The sequence below is a fragment of the Aplidium turbinatum genome, chromosome 12 (assembly GCF_918807975.1).
Source record: "Aplidium turbinatum chromosome 12, kaAplTurb1.1, whole genome shotgun sequence".
NCBI lineage: Eukaryota > Metazoa > Chordata > Ascidiacea > Aplousobranchia > Polyclinidae > Aplidium > Aplidium turbinatum.
This window is the reverse complement of record NC_137483.1, coordinates 7592557-7614866: the sequence shown is the minus strand read 5'-3', so window position 1 is coordinate 7614866 and position 22310 is coordinate 7592557. Positions and strand designations below refer to the sequence as shown.

At 37.5% G+C, this 22310-nt stretch overlaps 5 protein-coding genes across 5 annotated transcripts in view; 3 read left to right on the top strand and 2 right to left on the bottom strand.

Moving 5' to 3' along the window:
• The first annotated feature begins 5789 nt into the window (after positions 1 to 5789).
• Positions 5790 to 10884, top strand: LOC145780543 (zinc finger SWIM domain-containing protein 3-like). Its single transcript, XM_082592169.1, has 7 exons — positions 5790 to 5842; positions 6062 to 6176; positions 6748 to 6976; positions 8235 to 9602; positions 9868 to 10038; positions 10193 to 10345; positions 10504 to 10884. The coding sequence occupies exons 1-7, from the start codon at positions 5790 to 5792 to the stop codon at positions 10878 to 10880; spliced, it is 2466 nt and encodes an 821-aa protein (XP_082448295.1). The 3' UTR covers positions 10881 to 10884.
• A 1348-nt stretch (positions 10885 to 12232) lies between these two features.
• On the top strand, positions 12233 to 12793 carry LOC145781097 (uncharacterized). The gene is made up of 2 exons (XM_082592849.1): positions 12233 to 12512; positions 12638 to 12793. The coding sequence occupies exons 1-2, from the start codon at positions 12233 to 12235 to the stop codon at positions 12754 to 12756; spliced, it is 399 nt and encodes a 132-aa protein (XP_082448975.1). The 3' UTR covers positions 12757 to 12793.
• Positions 12794 to 14675: 1882 nt separating this feature from the next.
• LOC145781156 (uncharacterized) overlaps positions 14676 to 22310 on the bottom strand; it is a 122531-nt gene continuing 114896 nt past the window's right edge. The window contains exons 19-21 of the mRNA XM_082592923.1: positions 21671 to 21734; positions 21366 to 21412; positions 14676 to 14815 (exon numbers count right to left, since the gene is read on the bottom strand). Of these exons, the coding sequence (XP_082449049.1) occupies positions 14714 to 14815; positions 21366 to 21412; positions 21671 to 21734 (213 nt within the window). The 3' untranslated portion in view covers positions 14676 to 14713. The remainder of the gene's footprint in view (positions 14816 to 21365; positions 21413 to 21670; positions 21735 to 22310) is intronic.
• Positions 14905 to 19448, top strand: LOC145781157 (uncharacterized). Its single transcript, XM_082592926.1, has 10 exons — positions 14905 to 14958; positions 15193 to 15322; positions 15615 to 15861; positions 16287 to 16464; positions 16634 to 17168; positions 17433 to 17619; positions 17851 to 18093; positions 18287 to 18458; positions 18601 to 18749; positions 18959 to 19448. Exons 3-10 carry the CDS (start codon positions 15777 to 15779, stop codon positions 19153 to 19155), a joined length of 1746 nt encoding a protein of 581 aa, XP_082449052.1. The 5' UTR covers positions 14905 to 14958; positions 15193 to 15322; positions 15615 to 15776; the 3' UTR covers positions 19156 to 19448.
• LOC145781162 (uncharacterized) lies at positions 19534 to 20491 on the bottom strand. Its single transcript, XM_082592933.1, has 2 exons — positions 20405 to 20491; positions 19534 to 19927 (listed from the first exon to the last, which is right to left on the bottom strand). The coding sequence occupies exons 1-2, from the start codon at positions 20443 to 20445 to the stop codon at positions 19534 to 19536; spliced, it is 435 nt and encodes a 144-aa protein (XP_082449059.1). The 5' UTR covers positions 20446 to 20491.

Here is a 22310-nt window from a genome sequence, read left to right as displayed (position 1 = left end):
CAAAGGTCGGCTGCAAGCATCTTAAAAATTAGAAGCGACCAAGTTTGGCAAGTTTTTGTTTGGGGGCCGAGCTTATCAACCTTGTATGGCCTTGTGTGCCACTTTCTTGAAAGATTCACTAAATGTTAGAGCCTTAGAGCTTACAGGTTTTCAATAAAAACATTTTGAAAATTAAAACCGTTGAGTCTACGTACAATTTGTAAGGTTATTATGTTAGTGTTTCAGGGGAGGAATTTTAATTGTTGAAGCATTTTTGTTTTCAAGTTGATATTGGCTCACATTACAATGATTTACAATTAAAACTTTCATATCATCAAAACTGATCCAAGGCAAACGAAACCAAGAAACACCAGCACAAACTCTCATACAAAGAGTTAGATCCTTCACAGAGCTGGTCCTTTTTATCGTGACGTCACACACGTACAAATTAAGAGGATCGAGGATAACCATTAACCACCATTCCTTACTGCGCAAACATAATTGACAAAATAAATCTAACATGGTTATTAGCTTTCACATCATAAGTAGAAACATAATTGATGAAAATTGTGCTTAAACTTGATTAATTTGAAATCGACAACAGTTGACAATAAATAGCCTAACTAATGCTCCTGCCGACCACTTTGCTGTAAAGAGCGAAGCAAGATTTCGCAATAAGATAGTAAAGTCTAAAGCCAAGCGCAATCAAGAAGAAAGGTTATGCCAATGTCGGGCACGGCTCTCATACAAGACCACACCTCAAAAAGTATCTCGGACGAGATTCGACCAAGTTTAAAAGTAGCCCCGCGGGTCATTGCTATTCTGAAAAATCGCTAGGCCATTCTGAAAACGTCTCTAAACATCGGCCTTTAATCTGTTGAAATTTATTTATCTCGGTAGAGCTGTACACACCCAAAATGTTTGAGGCACAATCGCCTCAAAACCTATGGAAAAAAAAAGGAATGAGATTTCCATTCGACACATAATCTCCTGTGTGAATTTGAAGTAGCGTTGTGACATTGAAAGGGCATTGCGACTTGCTTAGAAAAAGCAGAAATACGTAATGACATTGCACATAAAAACAACAACTTAAGACACAACGGTTGGCTTTTTAAATCAAAAATATACAAATGATTGTTGATGAAACGATTAAAAGAAAGTGCTTGAATGAAGTTAGAATCATAGACGCAAATTTTATCACAGTCGTTCAAATAGACAGTTCAGATTCAAATACACAACTGTACAAAAGGCTACAGCAGTGATATCAAAGCAGAGTAGAAAATTTCCTGGCGAAGGAATTACATGAGGAAGTTACAGACACATTTTCGTCCTCAAGCCGATAAATTGGCAAGGCTACGTTGAAGCTGTTGTATCTCGACCAAACCATAATGTTGGTGGTAGTGTTTTCTCGACCAAGCTATTTTGTTGGTGGTTGGACACATTTTCGTCCTCACGCTGGTAAATTTTAAGAGGGATAACTAATTATCTACTAAATATATTGCAAACATGATTTATGAAAATTGTGTTTAAATTGGGCTGATTAGAAATCGACAACAGTTCACGATAAACAAAAAATAGAATTATGCAATCACAACTTAAGAGTTTTCTACTTTACCGTAAACAGCGCAGCACGATGTCGCAATTGGATAGCAAAGCTGAAAGTCAAGCGCCGTTAAGCCACTTTGTGTCCGGTATCAATTGGTGAGAAAATGATTAAAAGAATAAAATGTTTGAATGAAGTTAAATCTCGAATACAAATCCTATCATAGTCGTTCAAATCATCATCAGCACTTCTGTTGCAACCACCCAGCCTCTTTGAAATGATTGCAATCATCAGACTCCTTCCACATTTGAGGATGTGGGTTGTTCAGTGCCAGTACTTTCGTCAGGTGAGATTGGTCGCATGTGCACGTAGACAGAATCGGAACCTTTAACTTTCTAAAGTAATGAAAAACTACAAAACTAAAAGAATAATAACAAAAACAAACACGAAAGAGATGATGTGATCTTGCTCGCATAAAACAAGACTGAAAATCTTTCATAGTGATTCTCCATGAAGTCCATGAGTACAATTGATTTCACAAAAATGAGCTAAAACTGGTATATTGTATTCTAGTGTAATTTAGCTACCTTGCATTCAGGGTTACTCTTAGGTTTTTTTAATAGGGTTTCTCTCTTTCTCATATAGGGATAGTTAAAAACGTTTTTTTTTCTCGTTTTTCAAACGGTTTTTAATCGTTTTGTACACTTTTTCAAGTAACAATTGCTTTCATTAATCATAACAAACAACTGCACAATTGTAGCTGTTGAAAAACTTATTATAAATTAGTTTTCCGCAACTTCGACTAAGTTCTATAAGTCAGAAGTGTGGCCGCATGCTCATCAAGTGGTTTCAATGAACCACCCAACTCCAAGTGCTACCAGCAATCATGAGGATGAGGACTGTTTGGATGTTGAATCCTGGGAAATGGTCTCGGTCGTAACCATATTAACAGTCAACCTTCTTTGTTGCTTGTCTTAATTCTTTTTAGTTTGTTTATTTTACTTTTTCATTTCTGTCATTCATTTCTTTCACTGCATATAGCTTATTATGATGAGTAAATGTTTTTTTAAAGTCTAAATGGTGAACCTGCAGTCTGGTTGACTGATGCAGGTTAACTTGCAAATCAAAAAGTAGAGAGTACCACACTAAATTGGTAAATTCAAGTGTTTTCAATTCAAATTCAAAATTAATAAACTTAATTTTGCCGATTATATGTGGTACTTTTCACTTTTTTTGATTATTTTATCACACTACACATACACATCCTCTTGGATCATTGGTGAAGTCAGAAGAAGATTTTAATGAAAATGTGGCAACGAAGTTTTATTTTGGCAACTTATCAATGTCTTGATTATTCAGAACAGATATTTTAGAGAAGCAAAAGTGCAAATTTTGTTCCAGTATTTACATTTTAGAGAGACCATGTGCGCAAAAAAAACAATCGTTTATTTATTTTCGTTTTAAAAAAAAAAACAAGCGTAAAAAAGTGACTCACATCTCCAATCTCATGTATAAACTTCCAATTAAGAACACATTAAAATTTATTTCAGACCTTAACAATTAACATTGCACATCGGTTCGTTTGTTCATATAGCTTGTAAGGCTAGTGTGAAGGCCAGATAAGGCGATTGTCTGTAATGTTTATTAGATCATTGTCGTCACAGGAAGAGCTAAGGAAGTAGTTGGTGAGGATGTGCTTCATCGTCTGATTATCTAAGCCACAATCACACATTGCATGGAGAGTCATCTTCCATCGAAAAAGATTCGTTTTATTGCTCCTCACTCCGCAGCGGGTTCCATTCAAGCAACATCACTCTCTTCTATCAAGAAAAGGAGCTTGTTAGAGGCTTTCGGAAGGACTTGAAATAGCAGGATGTTGTTTGCCATCAAACTCTGATGACCATTGTTCTAATCGAGCAGTTGCCGCGCTTGTGTGTTCCAATGGGCTAACTAACTGACAAAGCTCTTGCGTGACTTGAGCCTTAGTAGGTTTATGTTCATAGAGAGTGTGGCGTTGGTTAGATATCTGTTTTATTCTTTTTTTTGTGCAGCGACTTCGACTTTGTAACCCTTCTTTTCGAATATCAGATGGAGATATGATGTCTAGTCTATAGAGATCAGTAGTTGGTGTTGACGGAATGTGCTAGTTATAATTCTATAAGCTTCGTTTAGTTCGGAGTCAATCACCTTCGTATGGCTTGATCTGGACCATACTGGAGCGCAGTATTCTGCAGTTGTACAGCATAGAGCCAGTGCTGTCTGTTTCAGTGTGTGCTCATCTGCTTCCCAGCTTGAGCTTCCGAGCTTTTGCAAAACGTTGTTGCGAGCAGCTAATTTATTCTTTACTTTCATTTGACGTGTCTCATTTCGATTAGGTCCTATTCAGTGTTACGTTATGATATACAGGAAACAAGCAATATTTTCCCAGTTGATGCTAAGATTTTGACTAGCTTTATGGTTGTTTAAGTGAAAGCAGGTTGCTTGGGTTTTGGAAAGGTTTGTATTTAAACTCTTGTAACGTCATCAGTAATATATAATGATGAAAAACATTTAATCAAAATATTAACATCGGACTGCTGGATTCAGGTACTTCGTCATAATCATGTGGATCACGTGACGCCTGCAACGCAAACAAGACCGAGTTTGTTGCTGGGCATTGAAAGCACATGTGCGACACCAGTGAATCCTTCAATGGCAAGAAAGTGAAAATTTACAAATTTCTCAAAAATGGAGCTTTGAAGAAGTTCTCCAGGTGAAATCGCTCAACTTAAAGAACGTTTGTTTGCAAAGAAATCTATTCAAAGGTTTTCACACAAGGGCTTGGGAGAGACCTGATTATTTAATTCTTTCTGCAATGCTGAAGTTTAATTCGAGTAATTTTGTTTGCAAAGAAATCTATCACAAGACGTAGAAAAACGACGAACCACAGGCAATAGCTGCTTCTTCAGCATGGGATAATCGAGCTTAATTTCTAAAGCTTCTTGGTTGGAACGTTTTGTTTGTTTTAAAATAGTGCCAATCTTGTGCTGTTGGTTGGATTTATACATTTGTCGTACAACACAACAAAGCATTCACCAGAGGTCAATAAGAAATTGATTACATAAAACTGTGACGTCAAAAAGACATCAAAAACTTAAAGGGCTAGGGACATGATTTTTTTGATTGATGTTTTTTGGATTATTCTTGTAGGGAATAGTATCATGAACAACCCCTATCAACAAAATTGGTTAAAACAAGCTGAAAGTGTGTGTTTTTATTTTTTGAAATCACGAATCCAACACATAAGGTTTTTGTAGCCCCTTTCCGAAAATGTCTTCGGGAAATTCCCTTTCTACGTCACACCGGTGAATTGATGAACGATTGTAGTTTTTCACTGTTCAGTTCAGTTCAGTTGTTTTTATTTCTACGAAGTGGCTATTCTTACAACATATTGTAAAACTAGCCTCTGAAGCTATTCTTACAAGCACCACTCAAGCAAGACGTTGTTTACTCGAGCAAGACCTTAATGCGCTCAGGCGTTTCATCCGACGACGCTCATACGTAATTTCGCGCGCATGCGTATTGGCTTGTGCTGCACACTTGATCGTAGAGTGAACCGCGGTAGTTGCTGATTTTGCTGATCGAAACTACACGTCAATGAATCCATCGTCATCATGATTACGAAGGGAGCATTATATTACAGTTTTGAGACACTTTCTTCGGCTATTAAACAATGGGAAAAAGAAAACTTTGTCAATACAATACAGTATGCTTGTGTGCATGGAGGAAGAACACCCAAATCATGTAGTCAAGGAAAAAGACCAAATCAAAGGTAAGTAATGATGGTTTTGTCCTTGGTGCCCATAGGTTGAGCTACTCATGTAGCCTATATGCATAAGTTTTGCTAATAGATTGAGTTTTGCATAAGTGCAAATTGCCTACATTCCTTATGAATGCTAAGAACTTAGCAAAATGCATATATTCTGCTGAACCATTCCCGCATGCTGTCTATTGTAATAAGTTTTGCTAATAGATTGAGTTTTGCATAAGTGCAAATTGCCTACATTCCTTATGAATGCTTAGAACTTAGCAAAATGCATATATTCTGCTGAACCATTCCCGCATGCTGTCTATTGTAATTTCCATTGAATTGTCATGCCCAGAATTATTCCTAAGTTGCATTGAATTACCCATTAGTTTTGTCAATTTACCCATATGTTACGTCGAATTGCTCATCAGCACAATTCGTCGAATTACCCGTAAGTCTCATGAAATTATCCATAAAGACATGCCTTATGGGTACTTCAACGCAGCTTTTTGGCAATTTGACGTCACTTATGGGTAAATCGACTAGATTTATGAGAATGCTCGGCTGAACTTGTGGTAATTCAACGTGACTTTATGGGTAATTCAGGTGGGCTTATCGGTAATTGGATGCAACTTATGGGCAATTTGACATAACTTGCTGTATGGCTACTTTAACGTGAGTTATGGCTAATTCAGGTGTACTTATGGGTGATTCAACACGGCCTATGTCACCTCATCTTTGTTGTTTTTCAGTACTTTTATCAAAGGTTGTCCATTTGGAATCAAAGTAAATGCAACGTCAGATGGAAAAGCGCTATGCATCACTGAGATTAGTAATGTCAATGATCATAATCATGATTTCAATGAAGTAAGTGGAAATAACCCTTTGTAGTAGTCATAGCCTTTGAGCTATGGTCACACTAGCCCTGTATATGATAAGGAGGCTTTCATCAGAAATTATGTGAAGGATAAAAAAGAGCAATAACATTAGGGGGGGGGGGGGGGGTTAATCGGCTTTTTTTTCAAATTCAATTTTAACCCAGGTTTTAGGATACAACAGTACATTCTAAGACCACTAGTAAAAAAAATTGAAATTTCCGTCCAAAACCCCCTCTATCCAAAAAATTACTTTTCGTGTATAATTGCATTTTGATTATGACACTTGAAGTTCAAATATTGTTTGCTACTGTACTAAAACACGTTAAGAATGTTGCAAGACAGTTTTTCTGATCTTGACTTCATCGTAAGACACGGTAAAGTGGTCATTTCACTTTGCGCGCATGACTACGCACATGCTGAATATGACCAGTTTGTGCGAAACTGGTCATATTCAAGCCGCCGATTCACCAAACCTGGTGATCTTGCCCATCTCTGTGGGTTGGACACCTGTCAAAAGATATGTCGTTTTCTTGATTATGTGCATATAAATTATTTTTCAGAATGCATTTAATTTGATGCCTAAACAACGAAGATTAAATGAAACAGAAAGCAGTGTGATCGGAGAAATGTTTGCCACCAAAGCAAATAAAAAGTTGGTACAAAAGCACATTGCAGCTTCTACAGGAAAAACAGTTATTCTTAAAGATCTGCATAATATTGCCGCAAAACAGAGACCTTTGTATGAAAACACCTATGATGAACTTATTAATGAAATGAACAAAGAAAAAGGTTAGTCGACAGACAAAACTTTTTTGTCTGTTATACAGTACAAGATATGTTCATGCTAAATAGTAGAGATGACTTTCTAATTTCTATGTGCAGTATGATAAGTAGTGATAGAATGAGCTCCGGTTCCGGTCAAATTCTGGCTCCGTACTGGAGGTGATGTGACTCCGGCCTAGAGCCGGATGTGTGTGTGCAAGCTGTGGTCAGGGTCATGACCTTGGAAAAATCTAATTTTTTGCATCATTGTAGTACTGCAGCAATGCAAGAATAGGCTACCAGGTTGCCTGTAACATTGGTCAACACCGTAGGCGTATTTGCAATCTACAGGTCGCTGCTGCAGATTGAGTGTCACATGATATTGTGAGCATTCTTCTTGAACCATTTCAGATATAATGTCAATTAAGCAATTCGCGATTGACCTCTTGCCGTAATGGTTTAGACTGCAGATGAATTATTTCGATGACGTGGGTTCAATCTCACCATTGCCAGTTCAATTTAAAGTGTTGACCGCCTGGTTTACCGGTCAATAGACTCCGTCTACTGCAGCAAACTGCGGATTACCAGTACGCACATCATAGTAGGCTACACAAGAAAAATATCTAATTTTCAGACGTTTTTCTATTCAGAAAACGTTTGTCTAGTATAACCAACACAGAACATTAGCAGTACCCTACAACGTGTGGAAAATTTGCAACATTGAGCTATAAAGGGTCAATTGAGAGTATTTTTTGCTTCATTTTCTTCACAAGAATTCATTCTACTTTCCCAAACTCATGCTCCAAAGATTTTTGTTGCAACATAAGGCGCTATGGGGATTGTAAGATTGAAAGCGGGATCAAGGAATTCAATCAAAGGTCTTCAATATCTTGAAACAATTCTACTTTGAGTGGATAGAAATAGAAAACATTGCTAAATTTGAAATCTACGTAAAAGTTTACTCCTAATGGATCCTTTTAACGGACCCTAAGCATTGCAATGTGGCATCTTTTAGAGAATGGGGTGAGAGTGGTATACAACCGCTCAGTTGGAACATTGATTATATGATGTAAATATTACCAAAGGCCTAAACATCCTTCCTCTGGCCAATAATTAAAATAACATAGAATAGAAAACAAATTTCACTAAAAGTTGATGTTTTTGCTTTTAAATCTGATGGAGTGCCTAATAGGCCTAATTGTTTTGCGCTATTTTAGTCTGGCCCAGGATTGTCAAGATTCTTGCTTTGTAGGGTATACTAATCCTCAGTTTATTTTCATTTTAGGTGCTGCAGTAGATGTGTTTGCAGATGATGACAAACAATTGCAGGCGATATACTTTCAAACGAAAGACATGCGGGAAACCTTTGCGGCATATCCCGAAATGCTGCTGATTGATGCAACCTACAAACTTAATGACTTGAGAATGCCATTATATGTGATGCTGAATGTTGATGGCTTAGGTCAGAGTGAAATTGTGTGTCTGTGGCTTGTAGCCACTGAAGACAAACTGACCATCAGCAAGCTGTTAACTCAGTTTAAACTCCACAATCCAGCTTGGGATAAAGTGGAGGTTGTAATGGCTGACAAAGACATGACAGAGCGGGATGCCATGATGAAAATGCTGCCTACTGCAGAAATTTTAATTTGCTATTTTCATACCCTTCGCACTTTTCGTAGAGAAGTTTCCATGGAAAAATTAGGCATTTCTTCAGCCCAAAGGCAGGTATCACTGGAAATTTTAGGAAAACTGGCAAATGCCAAAAATGAGTCAGCTTATAATTTACTGTATAACCAATTCGTTGACACAGTCCCAATTGCTGTCACAACATATTATAACGATAACTGGCATGCTATTCGACATCAATGGGTGGATGGACTGAGCAACTTGAAAGCTAATTTTTTGAACAGAACTAATAATCGACTGGAATCCATCAATGGAAAGTTGAAAAGTGTCATAACAAGATACTCAGGAATGACCATGTTTTTTAAAGATCTGATGGCATGTATCCAATCTCTTTCCACCGAACGTGACCACAAAGCGTCAAATGCTTTCCTTAAGGTTCCAATTGATGCGATTTCAAGTGTGGCGGAGAGACAATACCAACAGCTACTGACACCATTTGCATATATTCATGTGCAACAACAATTCAAGTTAGCGGAAAAGGTTGTCATGTCAGAGATTTTGAATGATTCTGCCATAGTAAAATCTCGTGTCCATGGGGAATTGGCAGTCACAACAACAGCATGTCCTTGTGGATTCACATCATCAATGCTGCTACCTTGTAGGCATGTCTTGGCAGTTAGAAGGCAGCTCCATATGTCAGAGTACAATCCCAATCTTTGTTCAGAACGGTGGACAATGCAATATTTTCTTAAATCCCATCGCCTGACAAGAAACTCACTGGACAACGGTCCTACATCCACATTACCAGCTGTTGAGATTCTTAACAAGCCTCAAAGAAGATGTGTTTTATCAGAACAGCAAAAGTATCGCCGTGTTCAAGATATTTCCCAGAAGATTGCGTTAATGATATCTGAACAAGGAATGGATGAATTCCAATACAACCTGGATAATTTACGACAAATTGCAGAGTTCTTGCAGGAAGGAAAGAAATTCCAAGTTGTGAACTTTTTGGGTCAAACTCAGAAAGGTAGGCCTATATGCTAGCACTATTTACTAAATCAGAAAAACTAGCCTACTTTTTCAAATATCTGAAGAGATATGGGTTAGTTACTGCAACTTGCGTCGTGATTTTGCAGTCAATTTTTTTTGAGCAATGATTTTTATGGCGTTGAGCTATCCAATATGTGGGCTAATATGTACTGCATGCGCAGTTGCGCACTAATTTACGATTATACAAGGTTGCAGATGCTCAGTAATTCTGCTTTTGTGAACAACTGCATGATCCTTTTCAGGCACTGATACTGGAAGTGCTGCTGCAACATCTTCCAGCAATGATCCTGGAATTGTATTTCCTACGGTCTCAAACAGTACTTTACAGCACACACCCGGTGACGTCTTGTCGACCGTTGATACCAGTGCGATTATGATGCAGACACCGTCCAGTTCTATTCAGTCTTTTACAAGTATGTGCTGTTTCTGAAACATTCATTTCTGATTAGTTGTTTTTTCTTGCATTGCATAATGCATTATGTTTATTAATTTTTTAATAAAAACGTTGAAATAGTGATGTTTTCTACGTTGTAGCCTATATTCGATTCTCGTTGTGTTTATTAACAGATGATGCAGGATCAATTAAATTTCCACCGAAGATGATGAAACGTGGCAGGCCAAAAGGAGCTGGATTGACAGTCATTGGGTTACCACGCAAGAGACAAAAAAAGAGCGGACCAATTCCATTCAGACTGAAGTCGTCTTTTCAGAAAGAAGCAGGTTTGTTGCATTTATGTTTGTGTGACTTCATTTTTGTTATAGCCTACGTTAGTTTAAAAAACTACACTTTGACTTCTGTGGGTCTGCCTAGCCTATAGGCTACGTCAAAGCGTACGTAGGCTACATCAAACAAAGTCACCCATGGTCATATTTTTCAGCAATACTCAGTTGGTTTGTCGATTCTGAGGTAGTAGAAGAGGTCTTGCGTCCATTCAGCGATCGACTGATCGAAGAAAATGAAATTGAAACGTTGCCCGAAAGAATTCCAATGAAGTGTTTAGATGAAAACATTGCCATTGCTTCTGTGCGAAGACATTTTTCTTTTGACGGTTGGACGTTGATGGAGAACCTACTGACCACTTTGCGAAATAAAGGCCGCTGGTTGTGCATCTCCTGTTATTTAGATCTTGATGCAGGCGACAGCATCATGTGCGACTCGTGTCTGGATTGGCACCATCTGAGATGTCTTGGTAGAACAATGCCGCCAAAAACGAAGTCTTGGTTCTGCAGGAAATGCAACCTTATGGAGAAGTGACATTGAATGTTCAGGTGATACTGCAATCTCGCTTTGTCAATTAAACCAAGGTTATGTAAACCGTGAACTACGAAAAGACTTATTGGCCTTGACGCGTTATGCTTGAAACTTGTAACATTTGATAAAAATCGTTTCTTCAATGGTCCTCACATAAAACGCTAACGATGTGTTCTTGAATGACTAATGAGTCCAATCCTGGCATTAAAAGTTCTGATGCATTTAGGACATTTAACATTCTTTGGGAGAGTTGGCTGAAAGTCATGGACTAGTACAGGTTTGTAATGTAGTTGCTGCAATATAATACGGTCCAACAAGACCTTCAACAGTTCATCAATATTCAATACGTATGTTGAACTCTTTCATAGCAAATGGTGGTACAGAACTTGAAAATAGCAAGTAAAAGGTAGCTCGAAGCTGCAGTTTTTTTTTTGACTGACTCATCAGGAGCTGTCATCAGAATAAAACAAACCTAAATGTGGTGAAGTACTTATAGTAGAAGGAAAGAAGAAAAACTGGAGCTTCAAACTATCAGCTACCTTATACTCGCTAAATCCAGATTTGTTGCATGTGTGTAGTATTTACATTTCTTCACTGTAATCTTAGGCTATGGCATAAATGCTTTGATTTCTTATGGCAAAAAATGGGTGATGAAGATCCATAAGTTTATAACAGTAAAAAATCAATTGTTTATTGTTGAAAGTGGTTGGCTTCAGTTGAAGATGCTTGAAGAGTACGAAGCAAAAGCAGGAACGAAGCTTGTTGTTGTTCAGAAACGAGCATACGGTGCCATGTTAATGTTGATTTTTAACATCCTGTCATTGTAATTCACTAGTGTACTAAGTGTTGATATTCATACTACAATAATAAGCCTTTTCTTTGTTGACAAAGATTCTGAAAAGGTTTCTGCAAAGCACAGTGTTTTCACCAAAGTGGAGGTTAGGCATCATAAAAGAGGAAACGGTTTACTAACTGCAAAAAATGCTATAAACATATGTAAATGTGTTCTGTTTCATCAACTTTTCATCTCGTTTCTTAAAGACACTCAGTTTTCAGGTGTAAAAGCTTTGTTGATTCAAAGTAGCCTAGCCTACTTCACTGACCTCTTTTGTATTTTTTCCATCTAGTGTGCCAAATCCATACGCCTATGTGGTGTTATTGATTGGACCAAGTGACATGTCCAGCGGTAACCAAAGGCAGGGTTTGGGTCACAACCAATCTTTTTGAGACAATTTATTTTTTACCATATTCACGTAGTAGGCTTGGTGGTTTTCAATGTTACGTACAGTACCGTATATTATTTCTGTAGGCTACTATCATAAGATGAAAATTTAGTTGATTGTAACTCATCTTAGATGAAGATAATACGATTGTTGCATCGTTGCGGCCAAGGCATTTGCCTCTTGGATGCAACTTACAAGACGTCCAAGTATTCCCTTCCTCTATTTTTTCTTTGCGTCAGAACGAATGTTGGTTACCAGGTTGTTGCTACGTTTATTATCCAAAATGAACAAGCTTCGGACATAGCAGAAGCACTTTCTGTTGTAAAAGGGTGGTCAGAAAACTGGAACCCTTCGTTTTTCATGACCGATAAATGTGAGGCGGAAATCAAGGCCATCGAAAGCGTTTTTTCAAGTTAGTGAATTGCATTAACATTTTCGTTGCTTGTGTGCTGTCTCCATTGCTCATGCATTTGTGTCGTCACTGTTAAGTTGCTACTGTACTTTACCACTCAGTGCCCACGACTTCTTGTTCCGCAGATTGCTACGTGTTACTCTGTGCCTTTCATCGCGAACAAGCCTGGGAAAGGTGGATGAGGAAAAGTGACAATGGCGTTCGCGATGATAAAGCAATTGTGCTGACATACTGGACGCAATGAGGAAAGCAACTACATAGAACAGACTTGTTTGCAATCAAACCAGGCGACAATGAGCGATTGGCAAACGCGATACCCCCCTATTCAGGGATAATATGCGTGTCTGTGACCGCAGGGGACCTGGAGCCGAGTTGTTTTGCACGTTGATAGCACCATGCAGTTGCAAGCACAGTAATAGGCTACTGAGCTCACATTTTGAACAATTCTGTGATCTTCACACCAAGGCTTTTTTTCAGTTGCTAACACGGCCACAAATCGCAGCGCATATGCGTGCTTAGTGTTAAGTAACAGCCTAGTGGAAAGTGTTGTGGATTGAATTTGCTAGTTCAAATAAGTATATTAATTCCGGTACCCAAAGCCTCAAATGAATTCACGAATATCGCAATTGTTAACAATGGCATATAAATTAGGATGTTAGTGCACACAAAGTAGGGAAAGTATTGCTTGAAGAGTTGATTCCTGGGACAAAAATTGAACACTGTAGGCTATGTCGAGCAGAAACTGGTTTAGTGTTTTAAGGTGGTCAAAAATGTAAGCATGCGTCTATTTGCATCCAACAAATAACGAAACTCTAAACTTCTCAGTTTGGTCGGGAAACAAAAAGGGTTGCGAGGACAAATGGCAGGTCTCATCTAGGCAAGGAGAGGAGGGACACATGGGTGATGATCTGGCCTAACAGTTACTGTGCTGTGCTCAAAATATGTACAGTTTTTGTTTAACATGTGCGGTATTCACTTTTTGTAAATAGCCTAGCTTTTCGGAAATGCAACGAGTCATCTGGCGCTATTTGCTTGTGTTTGAAGCCCGGTTGCTCGCTTTGTGAAAAAGCTATCAACCTCAACTTTTGCTTGTCAATAGACAGAGATATGTTGTTTAGATTAGCGTTTATTAAATGCTGTTATCTTTAAAAATATTTGTGGGATAAATGGTTAAAGTCGGTCAAGTTCAACTCTTTACCTAAGAAATATTTTTAACTTTTAGAGTCTGGCTGACCTTAATTTGGATAGACGATAGCTTGTGCTTTCCAGCAATGGTTCAATTGTTAAAATCGAAGCAGAAACAAGCAACTTACAACTAATTTAATAAAGACATATAATGATCGCAGACCGGGGAGACTTGTATACTTGCTTCGATTCGGAAATGCAACGAGTCATCGGGCGCTATTTGCTTGTGTTTGAAGCCCGGTTGCTCGCTTTGTGAAAAAGCTATCAACCTCAACTTTTGCTTGTCAATAGACAGAGATATGTTCTTTAGATTAGCGTTTATTAAATGCTGGTATCTTTACAAGTATTTTTGGGATAAATGGTTAAAGTCGGTCAAGTTCAACTCTTTACCTAAGAAATATTTTTAACTTTTAGAGTCTGGCTGACCTTCATTTGGATAAACGATAGCTTGCGCTTTCCAGCAATGGTTTAATTGTAAAAATCGAAGCAGAAACGACAAAGATATATTATTGATTAAATGCTGGTATCTTTAGAAGTATTCTTCGGATAAATAGTTAAACTTGGTCAAGTTTAACTCTTTTCTAAGGAGATATGTGGTGTTTTTCGGGCCTGTGTTACATAGCTATTAGGTAAAAGCGGACACTTGCATGCTTTTTTTTGTCATGGTTGACTATTTTCACCCCACTTTTCCACCATTTTATGGTGGATTCCTCCTGTGTGACGTCATCGCCTTTTTAACCAGGGTGGCGACTTGTAATGTATACCAGTTCCAGATCACGCATGAGCGCATATTGATGTCAAACGTAATGCTTGAGTGGTGCTTGTAAGAATAGCCTCTGAGGCTATTTTTACAATATGTTGTAAGAATAGCCACAGCCTTATTTCTAACCTTCACAGCAAAGACAATTACACGACAACATAAAGACATATACTGCATTAAGACAGCTGAAAGCGACGTTTCATTTGCTTAGTTGAGGTTTAGGCTACAAAATAAACTGTTAATTCATTTGTAAAAGTTATTTGTTGGAGCAAAAATGCCTGGAAGATGTGTTGTTTGGGGATGCAGCAATAATCCGAAGCCTGGGATAAGTGTTCATCAGTTTCCCAAAGATCCAAACCTGTTTAAAAAATGGCAGAAATTTGTTCAACAAAACCGAAAGTATTGGAAGGCTAAAGCAAGCTCACAAATTTGTTCCGTACACTTTGATAATGACCAATTTGAAGAATCGAGTCTACAAGTACAATTGGGGTTTTCAGGCAGGTAAGTTTCTACAGCCTAGCCTGGGTTAGACTGCATTTCCAATAGTGCTCATTGCTGCATTGCTATACTAAACTACCATAGTGTTATTAAGCTAGACTACCACTGTCACACATTAATTGGGTTAGTCTAATATCGTTATTTCAAAGTTGATCTTTGATAAGGTTTACAGCAGGACAAGAAAGTTTTTTTTTTAAATAATCTTGAGAGTTAACTGTAAGATAATTAAACTTTCAGTAAAAGGATTCTCAAGAAACGTGCAGTTCCATCAATTCTTAGCCTGCGGCAAAACGTAGCTTGTACGTCTACGGCTGAACCACATGCAAAGACAGAGAGGAGTGCTGTCAGAAAGCGCCGAGTTCAACAAGTAAATTAGCTACCATAGCTAGCCTATAAATTGCAAACCTACTAGTTATATTCTCTCATACTATTCAGGTTTTGTGTTTATACTACGTGAAGGTTAGTAAATTATCTCGTAGCCTACATATAAAGGTGTTAATGATCAATTTTCTTTTCTACTCATAAGACTGCCTTTAAGTACCGTACTTTTTCTTTAATTAACACATATGTTAAGTTCTATACTGGCATGTCAAGTGCACTGCTGTATTAGTCTACTTAGAGAGTATTTTATGTGGTACTGATGCCAAAAAATATTTCAGCTTTTGCAACATGAAGTAACTACAGTGCATTCGAAAGAAACCCAAAATATTGGTAGCAGCCTTGTAGATCAACAAGTGGTGTCTGTGGAAACAGAGTTAATTGCTGGTCAAAACTCTACTAGTATAACAAAAGAAGCAATTGATGAACAGGAACAGCCTTTGATGATTTATGAAGCCATGTTTATAAATCCACAATGCAAAGTTGCAATGACCCAAACCGTTAATGTTTCCAATACCAGAAGTATAGGTAATAAACTTGTTAAATAGGTTACTAGATGCTAGCCTATCGATGTTAGTCGATTTCATAATCATGCTACACTGCCCAAGGTTTAAAATAAATTATTTTTTCCTTCTTCATCAAGTTGTAAATAACTTATTGTACTGCAGTGAAGTATATTGTATGTAGGCTACTGGTAAATTGTTACACAATCCACATGTGCTAAAAGTTTTCAATGATCCACTAAAGTTATTTTAGTGTCATCCAATAGTTAACATTGCATTAAAAGTATCAAAGATTAATGTTAGTGTTACAATGAAAAAAAGCAAATCCTTCATTGAGACAATACCACAGTCATAATACTACTGTAAACATTATTTAACATAACATACATACTAGTTAACATAATTTCTGACTAGCTGTATCAGCCACATTTAATTTCTGCAATGTTTTAGGCATCCAATGCAATGTACCGATAAGATGTAGTGATGCCGCAACTCAATGTGTAATACCGGTAATGGATTTTATTCAATCTTCTACTCCCATCCATAGTGAAAATGAAGAAGACATGCATGAATGTTTGGATGAAGATTACAATGAATCTTATGATTCCATTTCTTTCGAATGTAATGAGTAAGTGATGCATAATATTCTGGCTTGTGTTGACACTTGGAATGTCTAACTGGAGTTCATAGCTGCCTATTGAGCTGGAGTAGGTCAGGTCTTTATTGGCAGAATGCCTCAATTTGTCCAGCTACATCCACTTTGAAACATGTATTGATATTTTCTTTGTATTTTCCAGATCAGAAGCTAATCAAAAATCAATACCGGAAAATAAATATGTGATTTTCCATAGCATGCTCATGAGTTTGTTTTTAATCTGTCAATTATGTGGTAAGGCAGGAGCAACAACTTCCAGTACATGCAAGGGAACACTGTTGGCAGTTAAACAAATCTGCCATCACTGCTGTCAGTCTTACAAATGGTTTAGTCAGCCATTTGTGGGTGGAATACCAGAAGGAAATATTTCGTTAAGTTCCTCTATTTTGTTCAGTGGAGCACTACCTACAAAAACTTTACGTTTTTTGCGCTTTTGGGGTGTTCAGTGTTACGAAAAGCGTACCTTTTTTCGACATCAAAAAAAGTTTTTAATACCTGCTGTCAACCATGTCTGGAGTATGAAGCAACAGAATGTACTGCAAGAAGCAAAGAAGGATGTTAATCTTATTTGTGGTGGTGATGCAAGATGTGACTCTATGGGCCACTCTGCTAAATACGGAAGCTATACTCTGATGGATGTGAAGCAAAACCGTATTTTAAGCATGGAAATTGTCCAGGTAAGTTTACATGTTCTTACGATGCTACTTGCTACAAAATCGTGTCCCGAATTATGTTATGTTGTATTTTCATCTTTCAAAGGAATATATATATATAATATTAAATGGAGTTACCCACAATTCTGATATCGTAATTTTGCTATTTCCGCAAATCACAAATGTAATGGAAAGCTCCCCAAAAGTTACATGAGTATTGTATACAACGAATACATGTTTTCCCTCAGTAGTTACTACTGTTCTACCTAATGTAAGACGTGTGTTTAGAGTAATGAGGTCAAGGGAAGTTACCACATGGAATTAGAGGGATTGAAAAGGTGTCTCCATACCCTTTCTAGTGCTGGAGTCAACATATGCACATTGATTACGGACAGACACCTGCAGATACAGAAGTGGATTAGGGAGGATCATGAAGAAATGACGCATTACTTTGATATATGGCATGTTGCAAAAGGTAAGCGCTAAACATTGAAGCAAAGAAAACCATAAAACGATTAACGATCTAAACAACAAGTTTAACTCTATTAGTCTACTCATTTTTCATGTAGTTTAGTTTGTGCCAAAAAAGATCTTGCTAAATGCATTAGTTATTGCAATGTGAATGGAGCATTTAGTGATCTAGTCATTCGTAAACCATTTTATACTGCAGGCAACTCGCTAATTCTGTAAATTTCCTTTGGTTAAGGTCTTTCGAAAAAACTTGTTGCTGTAGAAAAGAAGAAGGGATTTGAGCTTGTTTCGAAATGGCGACAAAGCATTATAAACCATCTGTATTGGTGTGGTTTGACAAGTGATGGAAATGGTGATTTAGCTTTAGCTAAATGGGACTCTCTGCCAAATCACATATGTGACATCCACACTGGACACAGTGAGTTATTTCCTTCGTGCTTACATCTGCCACTTGCGAAAAGGAAGTACTTCACAGCAGGTTCGTTCTGTACTTATTGTCTTTATTAACCTCAAGTGTGATTGCAGTAACATAAAAGAAGGCTGTTTCAAAAGCATGCTAACTGCTTATATTCGCTCAGTGTTGGATAAAGTACCTTGTGCAATTTTCGACTTGGCTTTTAAGTGTTTTAAGTTGACATGTGAACTTTAGTAGCAAGACTCTTTATTTTCAGGATCTGAATGTTATGAAGCTTTGACAGGATTGTTGGGAAGCAAGAATCTACGAAAAGATGTCACGAAATTGTCCCCGGAAGGGCAGACGTTTTCCATAGAGGCCTACCACAGTCTTGTCAATCAATTTGCACCCAAAATGTTTCACTTTGGTTATGCTGCCATGAAATGCAGGTAAGCCATTCAGCAAATATTCTGCCTAACCATTGTTAAAGAGGCTTTTAAGAATGTAATAAGCCTACAGAGTTATAATGCAATGAGATTGCTAAAAAACAGCTTGTCATCGTCAGTAATCAACGCTTATGTTTAACTTTAGATTGTTACTTGCGGCCCTTCATTACAATGAAAATAGCAGAAAGGAGCAAGCTAAAACAAAAGACGGAAATTTGCAGTTTTCTCTTTCCTTTCCAAAAGGCAAAGGAGGTTCTCACACGCTAAAAAAGATAATGCAAGAATGTACCTTCAGTAAGAATACATGTCTTCTAAAATTGAAATATGTGCTAAAGTCTACTTAAACAACCTAATAGTGCGTTTATTCGTTTCTAAAACTCATAAGCATTTGCTAGTCCCTAAACACTCAGCCAGCTATTCTTCGACAGTTGCAGCTGCTTGCTTCGGTTAAATTACGCGATGAACATTGACTAGAAATATATTTTATAACCCTTGCTTTGCAGGTTACGTTGCTGAACTTATAGCTGAAGTGACTTCAAGAGTTGAAGATGCTAGTAATGACATTCCAGAGGAGTTGTCATGGGAAACCCCTCCTCCTTTATGTCACAATCTCAAGCGTCCAGATAAACAGAGTGTCGTCAACAATCATATATCGCGTTTTCTTACAAGCGCACCAGTTAATAACAGTGAAAGTTCATAACCTTATAGATGTACTTCTGTGTTTTTTGAATGTACGCCGTACAGCATATTATTTCATATTTCGCTTTCGTTTGGGATTGGTGGTCGTATTAGTTTATCTTTCATTGATTTCATTTTTCACCATTGCCATTTCTTTGACTTATTGCTTAATACCATCGCGGACATACTTAACCGCTATAAAGTAACTTACAATGCAACATAGTAGCCTATTGCACCATATTTGTATCAAACTAGATAACACACAGTGGTGAGTCTTGTAAAAGTACTTTATTAAGGGGGCGAAACATTACGTATTAAACAATAATATCGATATAACCTAAGACTTGATATGGCTTCTTCAGAAGAAGCCATATCAAGTCTTAGGTTGTTCTTCAGGTATTTACAGTTGAAATCCAACGAAATCGTCCTCATTGTTTTGGAGCGAGAATTGGGTTCTTATACAAGTCACGGCGCATGCTGGAAGAACCACTCTAAGGTTTCGACCAAGGTACCCCCAACACCAACGGGCTAATTGCCTATATGCAATGTGCCTATGGCGCTTATGTTCAGGAGCCCCATGAACTCCATACTGCTGCTTGTACTGCAGCCAGGCAATTTCTAACACATCCACATTGAGACAGGCTGCCTGAAACCCAGGGTGCTCTGTTATGCACTTTATTTCGCAGCCATACGTCTCCCGTCCTTCTCTTACTTTTTGGGCAATGCACTCTATTTCGGTGCAACACCTGCATTCCGCTACTGTTGGAAGGATATCGCAGTTGTCGCACTTGCACCTGTAATTTTATAAAAAAAAATCAAATTGCAATAGCCATACGGCATGCATATCACTTGTGTACTGTAGTGTTAAAATAAACACTGTTTTGATATCAGTGTAAGGAAGTTTTCTTAGAAAGGCACTAGATCTAAAGGTGGATGGGAAGAGGAAACGCGGTCGTCCAAGAAGTGAAACCTGGTGGGTAACGCAGTTTACTACCGGTAGGCCTACTTATAGAAATGCTTGGGATGATTACCGTAATGGTCGCATCGATTGAAAAGGAATGTTTATAGAAGGCCACATGTTGTTATATAATAACTTCAAAGTAAATTGAGTAGCCTAATATTGCGCAATGCTACACAGCAAAAAAGTTATTGCCTTTCCCACAGTTTAAGCCATTTATAGGCCGCAGACAAATGTTTGTTTACAATTGGTATCTATATTGTGTAATGCTAATTAAATTTAGTGTGTAAAAATACAAACGCTGACAACATACCAGTTTAAGCTGTTCGTTCGAAGCTCAATATCCGAATCCATTGCTTCACATACTTCAATCTCCTCTTCTGAGCTGCTTGCCAAAGGCTCGAACATGGTCGTGATCAGATTGCATCGGAAGATGTTCATTTCCAAAGTCACAAAATACTTCAGCCTCTTCATCAGAACCGCTGCTAAAATCTTGTAATGTCTCCATACCACGTTATTGAAACAAAATAACTTCACTTGCTGCTTGTCCGAATTACTTATTTCTGCAGTGCGATCTGACATCGATGCGAGAGAATTCCCGGTGAAACGTCATCGCTCAACAGTCGCCTTTACGCAGTGACGCGTGTCGGATCGTCAACTATCAGAAAGTGAAAATAAAAAGCCCTCAAAGCACCCCAAATACAGCTCAAAAAAACTTTTTTTTTTCAGGCATTCTTATTGACCACGTATAAAATCAGAAAATCACTTTTGTAGAAAAAATTTTTTTTCATGTCCCTAGCCCTTTAAATTGAAGATGATTTGCAAACTCAATGACTTTCAGCATCTCATGATAATTATTGAAACGAAGCAAAAATGCACATACACCAGAGCATATTCAGTAGGATATTAAAAATTCAAAAGCTGTGTGTCCTGATTTCAAGTGAACTGTACAGACAATTTCAGGACGTTATCGGGTTAAGGTGCCTATCCAAATACTTATCAATTTTTCCACACTTTTTTACCAAATTTAGCTTTCAATCATGATATCGACCATTCACAGCTGCACTAAATACAAGGAAGTCGTCCCATCTACCATACCTTACCAGCAGCTATATACAAACCAAGATGCAACTCGTAAGCATTTTAATACAATAGAAAAATATAAGCTGACTACACATTAAAAGACAAAAGTTATATTGCTGATTGCACAAAAAAAGCAAAAGAGCAAACTTTTTATATCGCAGCATTGTGATCATGTATAAATTTATACTTACATGATCAGAAGAATCCGGTGGGTTGAGTTGCAAATAACCAAAAATATCTACAAAAAGAAAATCTAAGTATAAACGCAAACAAGTGCAAATATGAATACTGAATATTGTTACATTGACTGGCCTTCGCAAAATAATTGGTACAATTTACTTTCCAACAGCTAAACAATGATCTATTTTTGTGGAAATGCAGGTAGAAAAACATTAAAAATGGCATATTTTAATGACCACTAATCAATTTGATAAAAAATACACAAACATTGGAAAGTCTTAATGTATTTCAAGACTTTAATAAGCTTTTTTATTACCTGTTGGCAAGGGAATATTGTTTGGAACGTTTTGGTAGTCGTGCTGTGCAGTGGAACCACTTGGCTAAGAGGAAAGAATATTCTAACTTTTTTCTAACTCAACAGCGCATTACAAGCGACGACAGAAGTAATCACAAAATGTAAGACTATAGTTTTGAAAATCTATTGCGATAATAACGTAATGTTTCTGCAATCCATTGAAAGACCAATAATCTATTTTGATAATGAAGGCCTACATTGCTACATTCATGGCAAACGACGTCTAATTTTACAGTCCATACCTAAACACATTTTGGACAAAAAAAAAGAAACAAACGTTTTTGGTTTTGTTTGAAATCTTTATTCTCGGACTGACAAAGCCTTGATAAAGTGACTTGTGTTCTTCTGGTGAAAGAGTTCACCAGAAGAACGCAAGTCACTTTATTTAACAAATGCCTGGTGAACAGTTTCATTCTGTCTTTACTATAGAAAAAAAGTCTTGATAGGTTATTCCTGGTGGTTTCGCATACTTGAAGAGGGTCTTGACGCAGGGCCGGTTACTGAGATTGGCAGAGTGAAGTGCCTTCAATTCAAATTCAAAATTAATAAACTTAATTTTACAAATTAAATGTGGTATTCTTTACTTTTTTTGATTATTTTA

What these genes read in the sequence shown, in the direction of transcription:
- LOC145780543 (XM_082592169.1), top strand. Translation starts at nt 5,790, where the DNA reads ATGCCTTATGGGTACTTCAACGCAGCTTTTTGGCAATTTGACGTCACT. An exon ending in TTTGGGTCAAACTCAGAAAG is followed by an intron (nt 9,603 to 9,867) that starts GTAGGCCTATAT and finishes GATCCTTTTCAG; the next exon opens with GCACTGATACTGGAAGTGCT. An exon ending in GTCTTTTCAGAAAGAAGCAG is followed by an intron (nt 10,346 to 10,503) that starts GTTTGTTGCATT and finishes CATATTTTTCAG; the next exon opens with CAATACTCAGTTGGTTTGTC.
- LOC145781097 (XM_082592849.1), top strand. Translation starts at nt 12,233, where the DNA reads ATGAAGATAATACGATTGTTGCATCGTTGCGGCCAAGGCATTTGCCTC. An exon ending in CATCGAAAGCGTTTTTTCAA is followed by an intron (nt 12,513 to 12,637) that starts GTTAGTGAATTG and finishes CTTGTTCCGCAG; the next exon opens with ATTGCTACGTGTTACTCTGT.
- LOC145781157 (XM_082592926.1), top strand. Translation starts at nt 15,777, where the DNA reads ATGATTTATGAAGCCATGTTTATAAATCCACAATGCAAAGTTGCAATG. An exon ending in TTCCAATACCAGAAGTATAG is followed by an intron (nt 15,862 to 16,286) that starts GTAATAAACTTG and finishes GCAATGTTTTAG; the next exon opens with GCATCCAATGCAATGTACCG. An exon ending in TATATGGCATGTTGCAAAAG is followed by an intron (nt 17,620 to 17,850) that starts GTAAGCGCTAAA and finishes CCTTTGGTTAAG; the next exon opens with GTCTTTCGAAAAAACTTGTT.
- LOC145781162 (XM_082592933.1), bottom strand. Translation starts at nt 20,445, where the DNA reads ATGGATTCGGATATTGAGCTTCGAACGAACAGCTTAAACTG. An exon ending in CGAACGAACAGCTTAAACTG is followed by an intron (nt 19,928 to 20,404) that starts GTATGTTGTCAG and finishes ATAAAATTACAG; the next exon opens with GTGCAAGTGCGACAACTGCG.